This window comes from Mchenga conophoros, linkage group LG1 (assembly GCF_057382185.1).
Source record: "Mchenga conophoros isolate Kocher_MC1m ecotype Shallow Benthic linkage group LG1, M_conophoros_male_GT1.1, whole genome shotgun sequence".
NCBI lineage: Eukaryota > Metazoa > Chordata > Actinopteri > Cichliformes > Cichlidae > Mchenga > Mchenga conophoros.
This window is the reverse complement of record NC_140526.1, coordinates 23,410,223-23,431,537: the sequence shown is the minus strand read 5'-3', so window position 1 is coordinate 23,431,537 and position 21,315 is coordinate 23,410,223. Positions and strand designations below refer to the sequence as shown.

Sequence of the window (21,315 nt, the reverse complement as noted above, 5' to 3'; positions counted from 1 at the left end):
ATGGACTATACTGATGGTAGCCAAACTTTTCTTTATAGATAACATGAATTATCTGTTCTGTTATAGGCTAATTAAAATTATTATTATATATACTTTAAGTGTAAACTGTTAAAGCACAATAATAGTTATTTGTCTTACTTTGCAGAACAAACAAATGCTTATTCAGTTTACTCTCATTAAAAAAAGAAAAACATGGGAGGCATGTTTTTTTTTATATTTGATGCAAATAATCTTTTTTTTGTTCGACTAATCGGATCAGTCGATTCTGAAATCTGTTTCAAACACTCTTACCAATTATACAATTCTTTTGGGTTAGGATTTGATTTTTTTGTGCTAGTGGTATCTAGTTACATCCCGCCATTTCACTGAAGTAAAAATAAAAATTACCCGAGCAAGAAAAGTATGCTGATATTTGGCCTTGATTTAGAGAGCTTAAGGGTCCCGAGTGAAAGAAGGGAGGGGGGCAATAAAGTTACTTCCTGGAGCGTTTTGGTGGGGCGGGATCCATGCTGTGCCTCTCCTCTGTTGTTTATGTTTCCCCTCCATGATCCTGATACGTGGCTGTCTGGAGCAGCGTATGGTTCGGAGACTGGGGAAGCCGCGGTGACCCGCAGTCTCTGGTGCGCTGCAGCTAACGGATCCCTGTCTGCAGGAGCAGCAGCAGCTGGAGTCTGGAGGAACTCAGCCTGCATTTTATCAAGCCGGCCTGGATGGCAGGGACACACTGGTGCAAAGATTGCCGAAATCACAAGGTATTAGAGATAAATAAAAAAAAAAGCCACATGCTGACTGCTATTTGTTTTGGTTTCCTGACCACTGACGCCATCTGTAAGTTTGTGAAATTGGTGCTAGCTATAGCAGGGTTAGCTTTAATGTGAAGTGGCTGCGTGTCAGCGAGGCTAATCTCTGTAGCTGTGCCCGTCTGCACGTTTACGGGCTAACGTTAGCCTGCTAACCAGACCCCAAGTGTAAACTTGGCTGACACAACTTTGAGTTAACCGCTTTTTTTTAAGTTGCCGCACTGCTTGCGACTTTTTTCACCACCGTCCTTGCATCTTCTCTGCGGTTAATATCACAGCGCAACTGCGTATGTTCCGTGCTGCTTAAATCTGCAATTCCAGGGAAATCCCAAGCAGGGAAGTGTCAAACTGGATGTTTAACAGCGACGTAAACGTGTTATACATTTTCCCCTTGCAAAAATGTGATTAATCGATAATAAATTAAAGGCACTTAAACTTTTCGCAGTCACTGTTAAAAAAAGGCTTGTACAAAAATATCAATAGGCTCCTGCCAGGAGGAAGTCTGTCTGCTATTTCTGGAACTTTCTTCCTCCAGCATAGCTGAACTTTTGTCACATGTATGCCAAAGTCTTTTTAATGCCTCCAGTGTTTACCGAGAGTTTAAAAAGTTTCTATTTATTGATGGAAGTTGAGTAAAAATCAAATCCACAGATGTTTTAATGGGACCAGTATGTGTAGTGCTACTGTTACCTAACACCGTATTTAAGTTACAGTTTATCCTAATAAATACAGGGATACTCTTGGCTTATGTTTGAGGGTATTCTTGTATATACAAATTATAGGAAGGGTTTATGAATTACAGCTCTATAATTTATAGTCTCGTTTTTGTTAGTGGACAAAAGCTGTGGACAGATACAGGCTGTAAATGCTGTAAATAGTAGTGCTCGGCCAGATTGCAAATTTTGGTATCAATCAAATATCAAGTAAATACAGTGCAGGTATTGGAAATATCAATATCAATACTGATATTTTTAGCCTACAAGGCAGCTTATGGAGTGGACCTCAGTGTGTTATGACTTATGAGTTAAGTATCATCATAGCAAATTGAAGCACTTGATTTTTTTTCTCACTTTTCACAATAATTTGGTAACAAAACACACCTTTCATCTTTTCATGCATATTAAAAGTGGAGTTTTTTTGTAAATGCTCTAAAGCAGGTCAGCTTCTTGTGTTTAAAAGTTCAATAGGTTATAAATACAATGGACGTGGCAGTCAACACAAAAAGTTTCAGACATTTTTCATAGTGCATGTTTGAGGTGTTAACCACCATTGCTATTGATACTATTGATATTTGGATCAGTGCTCCCAGTTCTAGTAAACCAACAACAAGAGGTAAAAGCAGCTTGTATTATTTAGAATGATTTTATTTAAGTTTTTTTTTTTTTTGAGGCAATAAAAAATGGCAGTAATATCTTAATATCTATAGTTAGTATGATAGTTTTCATGAAACCGTGGATTTAACTCTGAAAACCTGCACTTGAGTTTCGTCTTGACATGTCTAATTTCAGATCTCTTGTGGTGGCGTACAGCGCCAGTAATAAAACTGTGTCATCCCCCAGTACTTACATACACAGTATATAGTGTATACTGGTCCTGGTTTACAGTGCTGGGCAAATGTCTAAAGTCACCTTTCATTTCTAAATATTTTTCCACTTAAATACTAACACAAATGGAAATATAGGAATAGTTCTCCAGGCTTCCTGAAAGACATTCAAAGCTCTTCTTTGAATGTTGCTGCTATTTGTTCTGTTTGTGTTTGTGTGCTTTTTTTCTATCCAGGTATGCTGTTACTTCATTGGCAGTGTGTTTGGAAGGTGTTGCAAAACAGACACTTTCCAGGTGGCATTGCGTTAGGGCTGCTCAATTAATCGAATTTTAATCACGATTACGATCTGGGCTTTCAACGATCATTAAAAATGACTGAGCCGATTATTAGCCCCTCCCTCATTTATCCGCGACCCCTTAAAGGCCGGTCCGTGAAAATATTGTCGGGCATAAACCGTCCGTGGCGCAAAAAAGGTTGGAGACCGCTGATTAAGAGGACCCGAAGGAAGCTCGGAAAACTAAGCAGAAGTTATTTGGAGAGGAGAGTGACTGCCGTTGGTTGAAAAGAGAGGTTAAAAAAACTTCAGTGGTGTTGCACACTATTTTATATTATTTTTTAAAGTCATTGTTAACCCTTTAAAGCCGGTCAGAGCAGCACGCTCCGTTTTGTGTAACTATTTTTAAATCGCTGTAGAACCTGGACCATGTAAGCTAGCGCAATAATTTGTTTTGCATATGAAACCGGAGGAGTTGTACTTACATCTGATGCCATCAGCTTGTCCTCGGTCACGGTTTCCTTCCACATAAAGCTTTGCAAAAACTGCATAAAAAGCGCTTGCAGGAACAAAAACATAATATTCCAGAAACACGCTTTACCGATCCGATCAGCTGTTCATAACACTTCCTACGTTGGTCTGGGATATCTATTGGACTTGATATCATTTCCAGTAAGGTCTGTGTGACGTCATCATGAATAATATAAAAGAATAGACGTCAGCGCGAACTTTTGCATTTGTAGTCTTTTATGTATGTAGTTTGCCATACATACATACATACATAAAATGTAGTCTTTTTTACTATCAGGGCCTCAGGGCCTATACTCGTCTTTTTGAAAGTTATCTTTGACTTTATGACTTTCTGTGTCGTTTCTGGGATGCTTAGGACTCATATTGCACTGCTGGAAATAGTTTATTTTGATGCATATGCTGCTTTTTTGCAAATTTGCAGTATAATATTCAGTATAATATAACTGTCGCATGTCCGCCATTTCCTGGCCGAAACCAGAAGTGACGTCATTTTCGCGGAAATTGTAGTTTTTTACTTGTAGGCCTTAAAAACCTCTACTGGTCATGTGTGACTTTTCTGAATTGTTTCTGGGATGCTTAGAACTCAAATTGCACTGCTGGAAATAGTTTATTTTGATGCACCTGCTGTTTTCTTTGCAAATTTGCATCATAGGATTGTTTTTTCGTTTTTCCTGCAGTATATAAAAATTGGTGTATCTCCAAAATAAAACTATGAAGACACTCAAAATAAATTTCCTGTTGTTGTAAACTATTTTTTGCAACTTTTTTGTATTTAAAGTTTTGAGGGATAAGCCTCTTAAATTTCTCCAAGTAGAAATATATGTAAAAAAAACAAAAATGATTTTCAATTTTTTTTGTAGTTTATTGCACTTTTTTGCAATTAATGTAATTACTATGGACTTAATGCATACATATTATTAAAATATGGGCTATAATAGTTGTATAGCAACTTGAAATGCTCCCACAAATGGCACTACAACATGTAAAAAAATAATATAAGCTCTGGCGGACTTGGTTCTATAGTAGGTCTTAAAGGGTTAAATAAATATCGTCAAATAATCGAGATCTCAATTTCAGTGAAAATAATCGTGATTATCATTTTTGCCATAATCGAGCAGCCCTACATTGCGTGATGGATCAAAATCAGATGGTACTTCTCTGCGTTCATAATCCCATCAATTTTGACTCCCAACACCACTGAAACGCAGTTCCAAACCATGACAGTGTTTTACAGCTGGATATAGACACTCTCTGTTTAGTGTCACACTCTGTTCTGATGAGGATTTGAACCAAAACTTAAATATCTGGATTCATCGCTATATTTTACTGTCACTACTTGTCCACCCAGTTAATGTGTAATTACATACTTCAGCTTTTCCGTTTCCTTTACACTGAGGTCATTTCTGGTGAGCCTTCAGTGAACAGTACCGGGATCATCTTAGGTCCTGTGTCAGGTCTTTGGTGTGTGTGTTTTTTTTTCTTTCTTTTTTTTATATATGTCTTAAAGACATTACTCTTTGGGAATAATTTCTTTCTTTCTTTCTTTCTTTCTTTCTTTCTTTCTTTCTTTCTTTCTTTCTTTCTTTCTTTCTTTCTTTCTTTCTTTCTTTTTGAGGACATGATTTTTAGATACTGTTCCATCCGTTATAGACAGTTTTTAGGCCTCCCACTTCTTCTTTTGTCCTCCACTTGTCCAGTTTTCTCAAATTGTTAAGGATTCTCTTCATACCATACTGAGATATGTGAAGTTTTACGGTATTAGGTCTGTGGGAATCACCTTCCTAGTGCAAAAAACAAACAAACAAACTTTTTATGCTTGGCAAACTGTGAAATCTTTGTTGTTTTTAGATTCTGTTAAAGAAACTGGAATAAAATTTTGTTTTTTTGGAACTGACTAAAGACACAATTTGAAATTACTTCTGGTTAAAAGTTGTCCGATATGTGTAAACAGAACACTTGTTAATCTCTTTTTATGCTTCATAGGTCAGTGTTAATTGGCTCCAAAAAAAAAGTCCTATGAAAATGTTAAGGGTCAAGAACTGGGCTGAAAAAATGAGTGGACACATTTTGAAATAGCTTGAGAGAGCCTGGCTTCCTTTGAGCGAAATAAAAAGAAATGAGGGGTGACTCAAGATTTTTTTCACAGTACTGTGTGATTTATAACTTTTAAGAAATTGTTCCATGGAAATAATCGCTGTTCTTCAGAAGGATGTTTGTAGATTGTGTTTCAATCTTTCTGTTCATTTTTCATTTTATTTTATTATAAAAATTAAAAAAAACTGCAGCAGAAACACCAATTCCATCTACTCAGCTGCAAAGATTAACCGTTTTGAAAGGTTTTAGAAGTTTTCAGTTTAATTATATGTTTTTTTTGTTGTTGTTTTTTTAAAAGTACATTTATAAGCTACAGAGAAGACCTGTTTTTGTTATAGTTTCCTTCCTTTACAGAATTACTGGTTGCAAGTATTTTTCGGACCTTGGAACGGATGAAAGGTGGACGTTACTGGAGGCCCAGCTGGGCTGTAGCGGCTCTGTTTATCCCGGTTGCCCTGCTGATGCTGACCTCCAGGGGGGCATCGAGCAACCAGAAGATGACACAAACAGTTATGGCTCATGCGACGGCCACAGCTGCAGGACCAGGCCCCAGCCTGACAGATGACCTCCCAGGCCTCCAGGCAGTAGCAGACTTCTTAGCCAGTGAGCGTGCTCATATTTGGCTCCTGTCTCTCGTGGGCTCTGTTGCTGTAGGCCTCAGTGGGATTTTCCCCCTTCTTGTCATTCCCATTGAAGCTGGAGCAGCCCTCAAAACAGAAGGTGAGAGAGACGATGTGCAACATCAGTATGCCTGTGCATTATTTATATTATAACATGTATTTTATAACTGCAATGATAAACCTGCATAGACATTTACCATATGTGACGCTATGCAAGAGAAGCCGATCACACATATTTGTGTAGGTGAAACAATAGACAATGCTGTGAGGGTCATTTGGCATAACAAAAGCTAGGGTGCACCTGTTTTAATGGGCTGCGTTTGTGTCACTGTTTCATGTTCATGCATCTGACAGTGAAAACAAACAAAACACACATGTAAACAATAACACAGTTGGCGGGACTGTAATTGTATTAAATATAATCAACATGCACACAGAATGAAGACAACAGATGGTAACCCTTGTCACGCTGGATGTTGTTAACCTTAAACATAAAAAGATTTCTCTTGAGCTAACATAGCTATTACAGTAAAGGTCGCCCACTGAGTCTTCAGTTGCTCTGATGTCGAGGAATGCATGAGCAGTCTTGTGTTTGGTCTTGCAGCCAACAAGAGAACATTTCGTTTTATCATTCTTTCTTTGAGGGCACACTAAATAATTGCTCTGCGGGGCTTTATGACATTGCATTGTTACTTGGTGATGTAAATATGGAAGACCTCAGTCACATGGGTGTAGAGACTGCTTGGTGACCATCTGCCAACCAAAAATATGTGTATTCTCATAAAAGTTCGCCGACCAGTCTGGGCATTCCCTAGAGGGTTATTTGTCCCTAGTTGTCACCAATTGGCCAAAACTTTTAGATTTATAATCCTTTTTACTTGCTCAAAAATACATTTGACAATAGTATAGTCAATAGTCAACATAAACCGAGATGGCAGTGTTTTAAAGGACAAGAGTTCAGACTTCAAATGCTTGTAGTGAATCAAGGAAGTATGTTACAGTTACAGAAGTCTGACCTGGCATCGCTGATTCTCAAAGCTTCTTACAACGATATAGCTAAAATCTCCAGATTTCCAGCTGTTGAATAATAAATCCCGGTATGATCAACAAGTAGTTCTGGTCAGCCTCTCCTAAACCCAGCTGCACATTCCTCATGGTTTAATGTGAAGGGTACTCAAACCTTTTGGAAAACTGCTGCTTCCTGGTAAACAGATCGTCTCCTGTGGTGACCTCATGATAATGATTCCACCCCCCTGCCACGAGGCATTAAAATACCATACTGAACAGAAAGACTCTCAAACTGTCAGTCTAAAGGTCACCCAGGTCCACACCAAATAAAAATGAAAGGAGAAATGCCCGATAGGCGGGAAAATGGAAGCCGGACCAACAGCTCTGTGAGGCTGCACTGAGGCACTGTGATGTTTAGCACCTTAGTCGTAACTTATTCACGTACCGACATTTTCTAATTGGAACCAAAATTTTGTACATCTGAGACTAATAGATCTGGCACTACTTGTGCAGTGGATTTTCAATGAGAAATACTGAGTTGTGCAGTCACATGCAGTATTTTCCTTGTTTTGGACATGGCAGTGGAAAACGACATTATCAGTAAGTGATGTCCGCTAGATATTTCAAGATATTAGTCATTTCTGCCCTGACAAGAAAAGACTTGCAGCGCTTGTGGCAGTGAGTGGTGTTGAATTCTAGACACATTTTTGTATGTTGCATTCTCGTTTGTGGTTGTTATTAAACGAAGGGTCTCGATACATGTGCAGCATTGTGCCAGTGGGCCTCGCACGCAGTCTACAAGAGAAGTTTCTAGATTGGAAATGGTGAAAATGCATTACATCCTCCCCCAGTCCTGAGAGCAGAACCAATTACGTCAGAGCTTATTCATTATTTAACATTTCACCCCATTGCCTGTTTAGTACCAGGCATTAGTACCCATCCCTGGCAGGCAGTAATGTACCCTTACAATACCTGCCTGTAATTTTAACCAGTTAACATATGGTTGAAGAGTGAGAGAGGTTTTTACTGTTGAGCTTCAGTAACTAGACATGTTATTGTAGGTCAGTCTGAGGCCTCTTTCAGGTGCCCCACCCTAAAGAACGTGGCAGGCCAAATGTGTATTTTAGGCTGTGAGACATTAGTCATTACCAAGGAAACTCCTCAGGAATAAAAACAGGGCGTGTGAGTAAGCATGGTTAATATTAGTAAGGTGAGCCAGAGATTCTCTTGTGTATTAATGTCTCTTGTGACAAAATGATTAGTTGATGAGTGGAAAGTGGAATCAGTTTGTGCTTGTAATTGTAAACCAAAAACATGAAAATTGTATAAAATTATTTATAACTTTTACTCTGCAAAATAATTGTTACCTTGATATTTTGTGTGTGTGTGTTTTGTCAGCTGGATGCCATAAGCTGAAACAGCTCTTGAGCTTTGCTATTGGTGGTCTCCTGGGTGATGTATTCCTCCACCTACTTCCCGAGGCTTGGGAGCTCTCTGGCTCTTCAGGTGGGTCTCCTTTCCACCAGTGCCTTCACCACCTCTATTCAATTTGACCTATTCTTCTATAATTGCTAATAATGTTTACTATCATTGTAATATTTAGACACCAGCTTGCTTTCACTGTTAACAGTCTGCTTCTCCTGAAGCATCTTATGAAGTGTATTTGCTCTCTCAGCCTTATTTGCAGTCTGTTTGCTACCCTTCCAGCTGGTAAACAAAACCACTACATGACACAAGGCTTGTGGGTAATCATCGGTCTGCTGGCCTTCCTGCTCCTGGAGAAAATGTTCCCAGACCAAGACAGCCCCAAGAACTCCACTTCAGTTTCTGACCTGAATTTTAACTCGACTGTAAGTATTTCTGCTGAAATGCTGCGTTTTCAGAAGAATATGCTCAGTGCTGCGCACACACATGTCAATACAAGCCTTCACATATTTATCTTTTCATTGGTATGCTTGGTGCAGAATGCATTTGTGTTCAGTCAGCATAATTCTGCCAGTTTTTTTCTATGACTGAAACATCACATGACGCTTTCACCAACAGCTTGAGATTTTGGGAAATATGCACATCGGCATTCTTGTTCAGTGAGAGAGAAATAGCCATCTATCCATTTTGTGAGCTATTTGACCAAATCGGGGACAGATACTGGACAGAATTCAAATTCACATCTATAGCCAATTTAGAAGCATCAGTTCACCCTGGAGGATCTGGGAAGAACCCCAATAGGCACAGAAAGAGCAAGCAAAGTCCACACAGAAAGCTAACGATGCTAACAGCATCACTGTGCTGTCAGAGATGGATTTTTATGTCTTCTCTTTAATTTGCTCATTTGTAAGGATTTGTATATTGGACAGGGTCATTGTTGCCAGTTTTCCAGCGTTGTATTTAACAGGCTAACAAATTACACAAACACTGCTCATGTCCGCACTACTATCAGCACAGAGGGGAGGACAGCTACGTGTCGTACAGCTGAGTAATAGGGTTATGATGATCAAAGTGATTTGGGGTAGCTTGACAGTCAGGTCAATTTTTATCTCATTTCCAAATTGATGCTTCATATTAATATTGTGATTATTCTGAGATTCATGATCAATTTAATCTGCCAAGCTATGCTTTCGTGCTGCACTTTTACATGTAAGTGACGCTCCCAGCAGATGTGACTGGGTCTGGACTTCTGCGCACTTTGAAATTGGTGTGTATGTGGTGCAGCTACACTGATCCCTCATACCTATCATCAAATGAGAGACAACAGGAGGATAAAACTGACTTTTGGACTGATTTTAAAATTAGAGCATAAGGTTGTACTTGCACATACACTTGTGTATCTGGACCCCTAATTAAAGAGCCGGAAAATATCGTGACTCAACGTTGTAGCTCTTTATCTGATATCCAGCTACTTATGTTCACTAATTAGCATTTATTATTATGGTTGGGTAAATCCCTCAGCTTATATCAGTGTGCAAACATTTCTTCACGCTGGACGTGAGAAATAAACTCCCGTTGTGTGTGCGTCCCTTTTTCATCCGTGCACTTCTTTATTTGCACGTCTGGGCCGCACATTTTTTCAGAGGTTGGATAGCACTACTATAATGATACGTTCCTCTGGTGTCTGGCTGCAATGCCAAACAGTGCTGTGAAAAAGTATGTGCTCCTGATAACTGGTTGTGCCACCCTTGGCAACAAGAACTGCAATCAAGTGTTTGTGGTAAATAGCAATGAGGAATTGTAGCTCACTCTACAGAATTGTTTTATTTCAGCCACACTGGAGGGTATTCGACCATGAACGGCATTTTTAAGGTCACACCAAAGCATCTCAATTGGATTTAAGTCCAAGATTTTGACTAGGTCACTTTTTTTTAACTATACAGAGGTAAACTTGCTAGTGTGTTTCAGATCATTGTACTGCAGCATAACCCAAGTGCTTGAGCTTCAGGGGATGAACTGATGTTCGGAGAGTCTCCTTCAGGATGTTCAGGTGGAGAGCAGAATTCATGGTTCCAGCATTTATGACAAGTCATCCAGGTTATTCCAAAGTTATTCCAGCTTCAAATGTGACACGAGCCTTTGTGTTCTTTTTGCCCAGCAGGGTTTTTTTTGGCTTAGAACTTTCCTGTGGATGCCATTTTTGCTCAGTCTCTTTCTTATTGTTCAGTCATGACCTCTGATCTTAACTGCAGTTCTCTAGTTATTGTGGCTTTGTAACTCTTTCCAGACTGAAAGATGTCAATGATTTTCTTTCTAAGCTGCTTTCTGAGCTATTTTGTCACACAGCATCTATACAAGTGATTCAACAGTTCTGGCATTAATCTGGGCTGGGTGGGGCCTAGTGGAGTTGAAATCAATTTTCCACAAAATGTGGTTAGTCAGAATTAATAATTTAACAAGGGAGATCAGGTTTGGATAGCTTTTTCCCCTAATAAATGAAATAGTAATTTTAAAACCGCATTATTGTAATGTAATGATCTTAAATATGTAAGCATGACAAATGTGCAAAAACAAGAAATGAGGAAGGGGCAAATACTTTTTCCACAACACTGTTGGCCGTTGGTGATTCCACAGAGCCTCATGGGAGGATAAAAATAACCCACCCCTCCTGAGTCATCTCATCAGAAATCAGAAATCATTTGCAGAAATCAGACAATACAGATACCGATGTATCTGGGGTGATAAATTTGGGCATATGTGCATGAAAGCAAAGTGAGTGTCTGCTCTGTCTTTGTGGGGGGAAAAGGTAGCTTTGGATTTTTTTCCCCTTTTATAGTAAACAACATTATTTAGAAACTGCACTTTGTGTTTACTTGTGTTATCTTTGTCTAATATTTACATTTTTTTGAGGATCTAAAACATTTAAGTGTGACAAATATACAACAAAATAGGAAATCAGGAAGGAGGCAAACACATTTTCACAACACCTTATATGTGTATTCATCTGAATTCTGCCTTTACCATCCCCTGTAGGTAAACATATATGTTTACTCATGAACAACCTCACCTACATGAGACGTGGCATTTATGTGCACTGGTTTAAAAAACAACTATTTATAGTTATTATTTAAATATCTATAAATGAACTATTAACTTTAAATACTGTAGCATTCTTAGTTGTTTAAGTTTATTGTTTAGGGGTTGATGGAGATAATATAAAGTGACAAACACACTGGCTGATAGCAGTACGTTTGTAAAGGCAGCCTCATTCCCTTTCTTATCTTTCTATTGCTATTGAGGGAGAAGATTGGAGTCCATGGCTCAGCTCCTCCACTGGTGTCTATTTATAGCGCTGGGGTGTAGCAGCTGCTTTAGCCATTTGAGTGTCCAAAGGATAATACTCAACTTATAGACACAGGCAGCAAGAGACGGGAAATGAGAGAACGAGAAGGTGGTTATAGGTGTTTTCTCTGATAATATTGTGTGGCAAATCTTTCCATAGGAAGCAAAAAGTATAACAAGCTGAACTAAATTTCTTTACTCTAATTGGGTCAGTGTTTAAGAAGAACGAACAAACGCGTGGAGAGCCTCAGAGTCAAATGGAAAATGTCAAGATAGGATTTTTATCACTTTCTGGCTTCTTAGGTCATTTTGAATTTCTCATTAGGCAAAACTCAGACTATTTGGCACCGACAGTTTAGCTCCAATCTGTTGGAGGAGATTGATAACCCCCCAAAATTCATCACGCTTTATTACTTCCTCATGCTTCAATCGTACACATGGAGCAAAAATTTCCTTTCGGCGACCAGCAGTCAGCAGCCTATTTCCCTCTCATTTAATTTGACTATCAGTTTAAATGGCAGCGTAAGTGGTTTCTGAATAATGGGACAAGGAAGCTGGCTGTTCTCGGAAAACAAACCCTACAGCCTAAGATGAATGGTTCTCGCTCTCTCGTTCTGTTTTGTTTATAATATGAAAATGTAAACATGATGGAGCGGCAGTCGAATTTAAAGGAGATTTCGTTGTTTCTGAGAAAACAAATGAAAAGTACAAACGACTGCTTATTAGCGCAAATGTAAGAAGGTCAAAATATAATGAGAATGTTTTACCAGCTGTTAAGCTGCCTGTGGGTGAACTGTTTGACACACGGCAGGAGCAGCAGTAACATGACTGTTTACTGCACTGTGGGATTCAGGCATTACCATTTCCTTACTGTTTTGACCATAACTGTATTTTAAATGAGGTTTTTTTTTTTGTTTTTTTTTAAAGTTCTTGTTGAGAAGATGTGTTCATTTGTGCCTTCTCCCCCCCTTCCGTTTTCTTCCTCCACAGACACAGCCTAATTCAGTTTTCAGTGGAAAAGCAGTGGTATCACTCAGTAACAGGCACCATGCTGAGTCATGGAAATCCTCCAAGCAGAGTTTGCAGGAAGGATCAGAGAAAATCAAGGTAAGGCTGACAACCAAAACATATCCCGGTTAACAAAAAGACAGAAAATGATGAAAGATGGGGGCATCACTTGGGTTAAGAATTTGACATGGTTTGCTTATGTAAGAAATACATTTAAAGAAAAAAAAATTTACTTTCTCCAACTGAGTAATAAATAGCAACGTAGTTGGTTCAGTGAAACCAGGAAGAGAGACTTGCATAATCAGTTCTGCTGTAGAACGACTCTGTTGTGGGTCCTTTGCAATGCCTTTTTCTCTAACAATTTTATTTTTTAGGGTATAAGCTACATTTTAAAATGTCTCATAAGCTGGTTGGTAACATAAATAATGGGTTAATTCAATATAAAAATGTTCATATAGTGCCCGTTCACAACAATAGTTATCTCATCGTGCAATGGATTGTAAAGATGCACAACCTCAAGCGTACAACGATTCCTTATGAGCAAAACACATGGCGACAGTGGGGATGAAGAACTCCTTTTTTGAGATCTCAGCCAGAGCCAGGCTGAGTGAGGGTCATTCTAAGGGTGAGAGAGGACACAAAGGAAAGTTCACAGTCTTATCTGCGCAGTGCCTTTGTTTTCATACACACATGGCGGAAAAAGCATAGCGGCGAAAGAGAATGAGAAGGGCAAAAGCGGATCGTTGAATGAAACAGATTAACCAGAATTGTTTTTTAAAAACGTGCACTTCAGTGATGTGGAACTGGTTTCGTTTTTGTCTGTCAGATGGCAACCAAAGCAATTTTTTTTCTTTTTTTTGTAGAACATGCAAGCAGACCGTCGTTATTTCCGGTCCGCTTGCATGTTTAACCAAAAGTGCCTTTTGGTTAAGCTGTCAGCGAAAAATTTGCATTTGCACTGTTAAAAACAGCTGTTTGTTTAAGTGAAAATAAAGTGATGGGGATTTTTTGCACTTATAAAGTTGTGGAGTTGTGAAGTATTTTGTCTCACATCAGTTATATCATTATCGCAAATTTTCAAATATATATTGTGATAAATATTTTTGGCCATATTGCCCTGCCCTACTTTGAGGTGTGTGAAGTATGATGGGACTTGGTTATTTAGGTTTCAGATCCTTATTTAAGAAGGGGGCAATGAAGTGTAGCTAATACAAGTTAGTTTTGGGTGGGTTTCCCAGCTGGGGTTTGCTGAGTGGACCATATCCCTGCTCATGGCTATAGCATTCATAGTTGCCTCAAAGCTGGTCCTCAGTAATGCACCAGCAGCAACTATTATAACAGGTATAATTATTACAAAATGTATTTTTCTCCTAAATAAACCCTTTTAAGGGGGTGTTATGGCCCCTTGTAACACCTATTGAAATTGCAGTGAAAGTGTCTTAAATTACATGGTTGTCCTCACCTCACGAGGTGTCTATAGAGGAATTCTTAGGATGGCTTGGGCTGTGTTTTCTTATTAATTTGCTAATTGTAATAATTTAGGTATAACTACTAATATTCAGCCAGGTGATGATTCTAAATTGGCTGTAGGTGGAGTGTGCAAGGTTGTCAGTCTTTCTTTGTTAGCTTTGTGATAGACAGGTGACCTATGTGTACCTAGAGTGTACCTTGCCCCATCCTGTGACAGCTGGGATATGACTTCACCCTCAGTCACAACCCTGTATTGGACATGGTGCGCCCTATCCAATTCTGTCGTTTAAAAACTGACTGCAACAAGAATGATATGTAGTGAAAGTGGACCAGTTTTCTTTTTTTTCTTTCCCTTTTCAATAAGCTTCTTCTTTACCTTTTTCAAGTATGTAAATATTTATTTGCACATACTTAAATCGTGCGTAAATGCAAAAGCAATGGGGTGCCATTCGCAGCTTGTATACTTGCACCAAACAGATTGTGCTGCTGTTTACACATATAGCGTATGTATTAAAGATTTTAAAGGTTAGTGATACCAATTTAATATCTGATCAAATGTGATCCCATACATAAGGGTTTCCACCAGTATATGACCAGTCTGATGAATACACTGGGGAGGTGTCTGTCTGTCTTTATGTGTTTTTGTGTGTATATTTAACCTACCTTGATTTGTGAAAATGGGTAGATCACAACTGAGCTAAAAGTATAAAGTCATAACTTTTTGTAACTAATTTTTTTTTAAATTTTGTTTTCCATTTTGTGTATAAAGTTTGTTTGGTGGCGGTATACAAGCCGGGAATTGGACCACATTGCTTTTGCATTTACATGCAATTTGTGTATGTGCAAATAAATACTGGGATCCTTGAAAAGACAAAGCAGGAGCTTACTGAAAAACAAAGCTGTTTCACTTTCCCCACATATCATGCTTGGAGCACTGAGTTTTTTGAACCAGGGAGTGTTTAGTGACAGCATAATAAACAATTTATTTTTGGAGACGGTAACAAGAAAGTTGGCAGAGAAAGTCAAGAGTTAATCACCAAAATCTTTTTATGTGTTATTATGTTTAGTTTATTCGTTCGCAGTGGCGTGGGTGTCAAACATGTGTTAGATAAGACTGAACTTTGGTCGGCCAGAGCTCCAGAGAAGAAATTTAAAAAACAAAAAAAATCTGCTTTATTGCACCATTAAAAAAAATGTGTTGCAAGAATAAGTCGCATCATGGAAAAATTTCACCAAAGTCAGATTTGGAGACATCTGGACATAACCCAAGGCCTGTTCATGTGTTTGTTTATGGTGAGATTAGACTGACTAAATGTGGAAAAACACTGAGACACTAAAGACACTGAAATTGCGCTAATTATTTTCTAGATGTCTCGAGCATTTAGTCAACTAGAAACTATTTTTATTTTCCAGAATAGTTTTTTTTTAGTTGTATGTGGTCCACAAAGTAAACTTTGTAAACATCTACACTTTACGTCATGGATGTAATGTTGCGGTGGAGTTCTGCCGAGGCTGTGCTGTAACAGAAGTGATCCATTCCTGCTGTTTTCTCAGTTCTGACTAATATGCAGTAATGTGACTAACAGTGACATATGTGTCATGTGTTCTGTGTCACAGATGAGTGGATACCTAAACCTACTCGCCAATTGCATTGACAACTTCACCCATGGGCTGGCAGTATCTGGGAGCTTCCTGGTTAGCAAAAAGGTAAGATAAGGTGACACCTCTTTTGTAGTTTACACACAAAAGCCAACAGCTTGTCCTACATCTAAAGTACTCTGCATGTAATATTAGCAGCTTTGCTTTTTCAAGCTCAGGTGCTTGCTCTTTATTTTGCTCTTGGTTTCAGATGCAGTTATTATTTTGGGTCCAGCAATAACTCAAGCTCTATGTGTGCTTTATGCCAGCTAACCAATATGGCAACAGAGCTGTGACAGTCTCGAAAGTGTGCTTTAAAACAGTGGCGGCGCCTTGTTTTAGTTTATCTGGATAGTTTTGTGCTGAAAATATGCAAATTCAAAACCACACTGATTCAGCAAAGTAGTTTTGTGAGAATGTGATTATTCACAATTAGTCTCCTGCATGCATATTCATGAAAGAACTCCTGGTTTTACAATATAATTGCCGATGTTCCCTGAAGTTGCAGTCACATACTGACAGTTGGTTACTGTAAATACAGTGCAGTAGCTGATGCTGGACTCTTTTATAATTATAATGGAAGCTTTTCAGATACTGTATTTGAATGTTGACTGTCGAGTAGCAGCCCCTCAAATTCTGTTTCTTGAACAAGAAGCAATATTTGTCTGAAGACACACATTTTACTCTGTTTTCATCGAACTGGCCCTGACAAGTGAAAGTGCCGTTTCTGTCAGTGTAAAAACATTTAACTAAACATTTAATTCCTGAGTGATTTTAATATAAGTAGGGGGGGAAAGCTTAAACATCATAGTCTATTCACTCCTTCCAGTGGGCCAGATTGGAGCCTTTGTTGGGCTGATTCTGGCCCTCGGGCCTTATGTTTTACACTATACAAGTATAATGTATACTATACAAACTATACAATGCACCGAAATATTTTCCCCTTCACGATTTTTTAATTTGTCACACTTACATGATTGAGGTATGATATGTTACTTTTGGTGATCTTTTAACCTGCTTCACTTTGCAGGTATGGCAAGTGAAACTGAGTGGTTAATCACAAATAATTCAACCACCTCGTAGCTTTTTCCCCCACTTGCATAAATAAAATCATCGTCTAAAAAGTGTTTTGTTTTTACTCAGGTTATCTGATGTCAAACGTGTAAGTGTGACAAAAATGCACCAAAAAAAAAGAAGTCAGAAAGGGGCAAATACTTTTTCACAGCGTTATAAATACATGTCAGTGGTTTGTTATTGGAACCTCAGAGGAGGAAACATCAGACTCAGTAACATAATGTCCACTGAGTGTGGGTAAGTGTGAATACAAAGTTGGTTGTTTGCACTTCAAAAGGTTGAATAATAAATACTTTAATACAAAATACAATAATAATTATTCCAAACGACGAAACAGTGTCTGAAATTGAAGAAATATACGGCCTCGGCTTGTGGGAGCAGCCTTTGAGTTGGTGCATTACGGTCTTATTGAAAAAATCTGCACTCCAAACTGCAGTAACATGAATTTGTATCGCTTCAGTAAGTTATTGTATATTTGTAGCAGTGGGATGGGAGTCCAGCTGGAGAGACATAAGGCAAGCAGCGTGAACTATGGATCCGTGTGCCAGAGAGGAAGTTAACTCAATGTCTCAAACATGCACATACAAGACATCTCACCAGTGTCTTCTGTTTACTCGTTGTGCATTTAGCACAGTGTAAAATTAGCAATTTTTTTCATTCACACTGGTCTATGATCGTGCTTTCAACATATTTATTTTGAGAATGAAATAATCAGGACTTTATAAATTTGTCAACTTCCCTCAGATCAATGAGGTCTTGTTTCAAAAGCAGGTGGTCATTGCTGCTATTACTCTAGCTTTTTAAAGCCTAAACCAGCTTAAGTTACCTTCACTGTCACTTGACCTTACTGATGTATGAACTACATTTTTTGTTTCATGAGATTTTCATTTTTCCTTGACTGTGGCTAAAAAAATTTAAGCTCACTTATAGTGATCTGCTGAGATTTTGTCTTCCCTAATTCATGCTAAAAACAAAACAAGAAATAATTGACGCATACCTGACTCAGTTGTGGTTTTCTTTAGGCTCTTTGTGTAGGACAAAGCAGCACTAATGATACATTTCTTGCAGGTTGGGTTCCTCACCACCTTCGCAATCCTGCTCCATGAAATCCCACACGAGGTGAGGATCAGAGTTGCTGCTAAATTGTACAGTTTACTTTGCTTAAGGCGTATCGGAAGAATGGAAGTGCTCTAGTGTTTGTAAACACGCTGAATGTTTACCCATTTTTTTTATGTGGGTAACATCATCATCTGCAGGTGGGGGACTTTGCCATTCTGCTGAGGGCCGGGTTTGACAGATGGAGTGCTGCTCGCATGCAGCTGTCTACAGCACTGGTTGGGGTCCTCGGAGCTTTCTTCGCTCTGTGCGCTCAGTCACCAAAAGGCACAGGTAGGATGGGGCCAATACACAACACACAAGCAAACACATTATTAATAACTGGAGTGCATTTTACAGTCGCCATGTTCAGTAAGAAGACTTTCATATTGTGCCTAGAAAATGCCAGTAGCTGGATATTGCCTTTCACTTCTGGAGGCTTCCTCTATATAGCCCTGGTGAATGTAGTGCCCGACCTTCTCGAGGAATCCAGTTTCAGGTATGATGGATGTTTATTAAAGAAGTCCTTTATTAAAGTGCTTTTACTGCTACTGAGGAAATCAACAGCATTATTCTCGGGGTCTAACCAGCATGTCGAATGGATTTCAAACAAGAAGAATTATTTTAAATCACATGTTTGTTTGTTTGTTTGTTTTTATCTGTTTTAATAATTTGCATGTTTTCACAAACAGATGTTCATCTGTGATTGGTATTGCCGGAAACCGAACGTCCGGCTTTGACTCACACCACATGTATATTTATACACATCTTTATGTGTTCTTTGGCAATAATGTGAGCCAAGATGGATTAATACATGGGACACCAGCATTTACTATCAAAACAGCCAGAGTGGGGTTTTGTTTGTTTATTTGTTGTTTAACCTAAAATAAATCTGCATGGAAAACATGCTTCAGCCTAATATAAAGAAGCCTATCAACATCACAAATAGGTTTAAATATTGAAATCTTTTGACACACCTAACTGCTTTTAGTTGCAGTAGCATTTTATTATAGCAACATCTTGATTTTGATGCGTATATGAAATTATAGAACTGAAATAACAAATTACTTTATTTTTTTTATAAGTGTGAAGTAAAAGGAAAGCATATATTAGCCTTTTTATGGGAGGGGGGGGGGGGGGGGGGTTAGGCTAGCTTTGTAACAAAGCAGCTATTTAAAGCTCTGCAGGACAGTTTCAGTCCTACCTGTGTTTGTGCAAAGGAATCAGAATAGAGGATTGTAGGAGTGGTAGTCATTCTTATGATGGGTAATGGACTCCTTGCCATGGCATGAGCTTATCAGTCCTTTGGTTGCACACCCTTAAAACAAATGGCCATTTTTTTATTCCCATGCTCCATATTAATCTAGTTTTTGCTCGAGGCCACAGGGGGAGACATTGGAGATGGCTGAAAGAGCCAGTGTGTAGTTTGTGACCGATCGTTTAGTAGAATAAAACTTAGCAAGGAATGGAAAACTGGCTCTGTGGTTTCAAAAAGGGCAGATGGTTTCCTTTAATGTGCTCAAATTAGTCTCAATGTCTAAAGTTTTATTATCTTTTTGTTTGCTTTTCCAGACACTCCCTGATGCAGGTACTGCTCATTTTCTGTGGCGTGGCTGTCATGGCTCTGCTCTCTGCCATTCTCGACTGCTAATGGCGGAAACACCCTTTTTGCCTTACCAAAAACTAAAACTTAATAGCGGAGCAACATCCTGTTCTCCTCATATCTTTTACCCGTCATATATGTTCATAGAAACTTTTGTGTGATGCTTAAAAAAACGTCTGACAGAGCATTGGCACCTTACGGATGGACGACTGTCGACGGAACAAATGATGTGGACACTTCAAAATGTGCCAAACTTGGATCGTTTGGAGTTCTGTTACCAAGTTGTCTTTTGTTGAACAGATAATCATGATGTTTTGCACATGTATCTTTACACGGGTACGCCTGACGTACCTGGTCAGAACAAGTATTACCGGCCCTGTACAAGGACCTCCCTCTTTATAGTGTATTCAGAGCTACATTGTTTAAATCTTTTGTGTGTTGTTACTGCTGCCCATCTTCTGTTTCTCATGTAGCTGCTGCGTATTTATTGAAAACGAGAAAACGGATTCATCAGACGTGCACCACATTGTCATTTTGCCTTGTTCAGAAATAAGTGCCAAGAAATCAGGACGGTTTAACGCTTTAGAGTCGGCTCCTCACCAAAGTACACTCGATATGCTTTTATCTCCCTAACATAACACAGGCTGCACCTTTTGTCGAGCAGAAGTCGGGGCTCGTTACAAAGCTGTGCCGGCGCCGTATACTTGACTCTGACAAAGTTGAAATTAGTTCACGAGGAAGAAGATGATTGGTATGGTTTCATATTTAGTTTTCACTAACAGTTTTGTAATGCTTAAGACACATTTTTAGAAAGTTAACCATGCAGATGTTCATGTCATGTTGTTAATATAAAGTTTCCACCACTGAATAAAATCACCAGTAAATTTCCAGCATCTCTGTTTAAAGAAGCCATTTTATTTTTAACTTTAAGCACCATGCTTTAGCAGACAAGAGGAAGCACTGGGACACATGATTCAGTGGATTTGGGGATATTTTGACTGATAGAGTTGTGCGCGGGTGCTGAGACAGTGCGACGTGTTCAGCTGACCTTGTTGTCCACCGTGAGCATAATTTTACTGCAAAAGGTCCTTTGCCTAAAATGTCATATGGCAGTGTGGGGGGGTATTGATTGTGTGTTCACACTTGTCCAATTTCAACACAGTCTATTTGGCAAGCTTCTGTTGCCATAACGACTCCTCCACGGGTTGCCTTCCTTAGTCATCAGCCTGTGAGCAGCTTATTGTCTGTGGGAGCCTTCCTAAGTCACAGCACAGAAGGACAACCAGCAACCACTATTTACTCTGTAGTGGAAGAGGTTTCACTGGCAAATGGTACAAACAAATCTTTCATTCTTATTCTCATCCTTGCGTAGTTTAGCCCAAGAGTTTATTTCCTGGAGTCGGGGGGTTGGAATATGTGACAGATGGATGTTAATCATAATATTTTGATGATGTTTACACCGTCCTCTTAATAACTTCACTTTTCAGAGTGGATTTAACTGTTTAGTGTTAAAAAAACAACAACAAAAAACAAATCAAAACATGAAGCTTTGCAAAAGCTTTTGTGTTTCATAACTTTACACTGAAATTTTTTTTTCTGCATCCACTCACCCGCCACTTTGTTCTACTTGTTAATGCAGTATCCAGTTAGACAGTCACATGGCAGCAACTCAAAGAATTTAGGAAAAGACATGGTCAGGATGCCCTGCTTAAGTTCAAGATGAGCATCAGAGGAATGAATGAAGTGACTTTGAACTTGGCATGTTTGGTAGTGACAGAGGGGCTGGT

The 21,315-nt window shown here is 38.9% G+C and overlaps 1 protein-coding gene across 2 annotated transcripts; it reads left to right on the top strand.

Annotated features, from left to right (window-relative positions):
* Nucleotides 1–489: 489 nt before the first annotated feature.
* On the top strand, nt 490–20,421 carry slc39a13 (solute carrier family 39 member 13). 2 transcript variants are annotated; one of them, XM_085270669.1, is made up of 10 exons: nt 490–752; nt 5,584–5,965; nt 8,272–8,379; nt 8,581–8,723; nt 12,631–12,747; nt 15,736–15,825; nt 17,899–17,949; nt 18,087–18,219; nt 18,325–18,424; nt 19,498–20,421. In XM_085270669.1, the coding sequence occupies exons 1-10, from the start codon at nt 711–713 to the stop codon at nt 19,574–19,576; spliced, it is 1,245 nt and encodes a 414-aa protein (XP_085126795.1). In that variant the 5' UTR covers nt 490–710; the 3' UTR covers nt 19,577–20,421. The 2 variants fall into 2 exon arrangements, with proteins under 2 accessions (XP_085126795.1, XP_085126805.1); XM_085270679.1 differs by having other exon boundaries at nt 492–752; nt 5,600–5,965.
* Nucleotides 20,422–21,315: the final 894 nt, after the last annotated feature.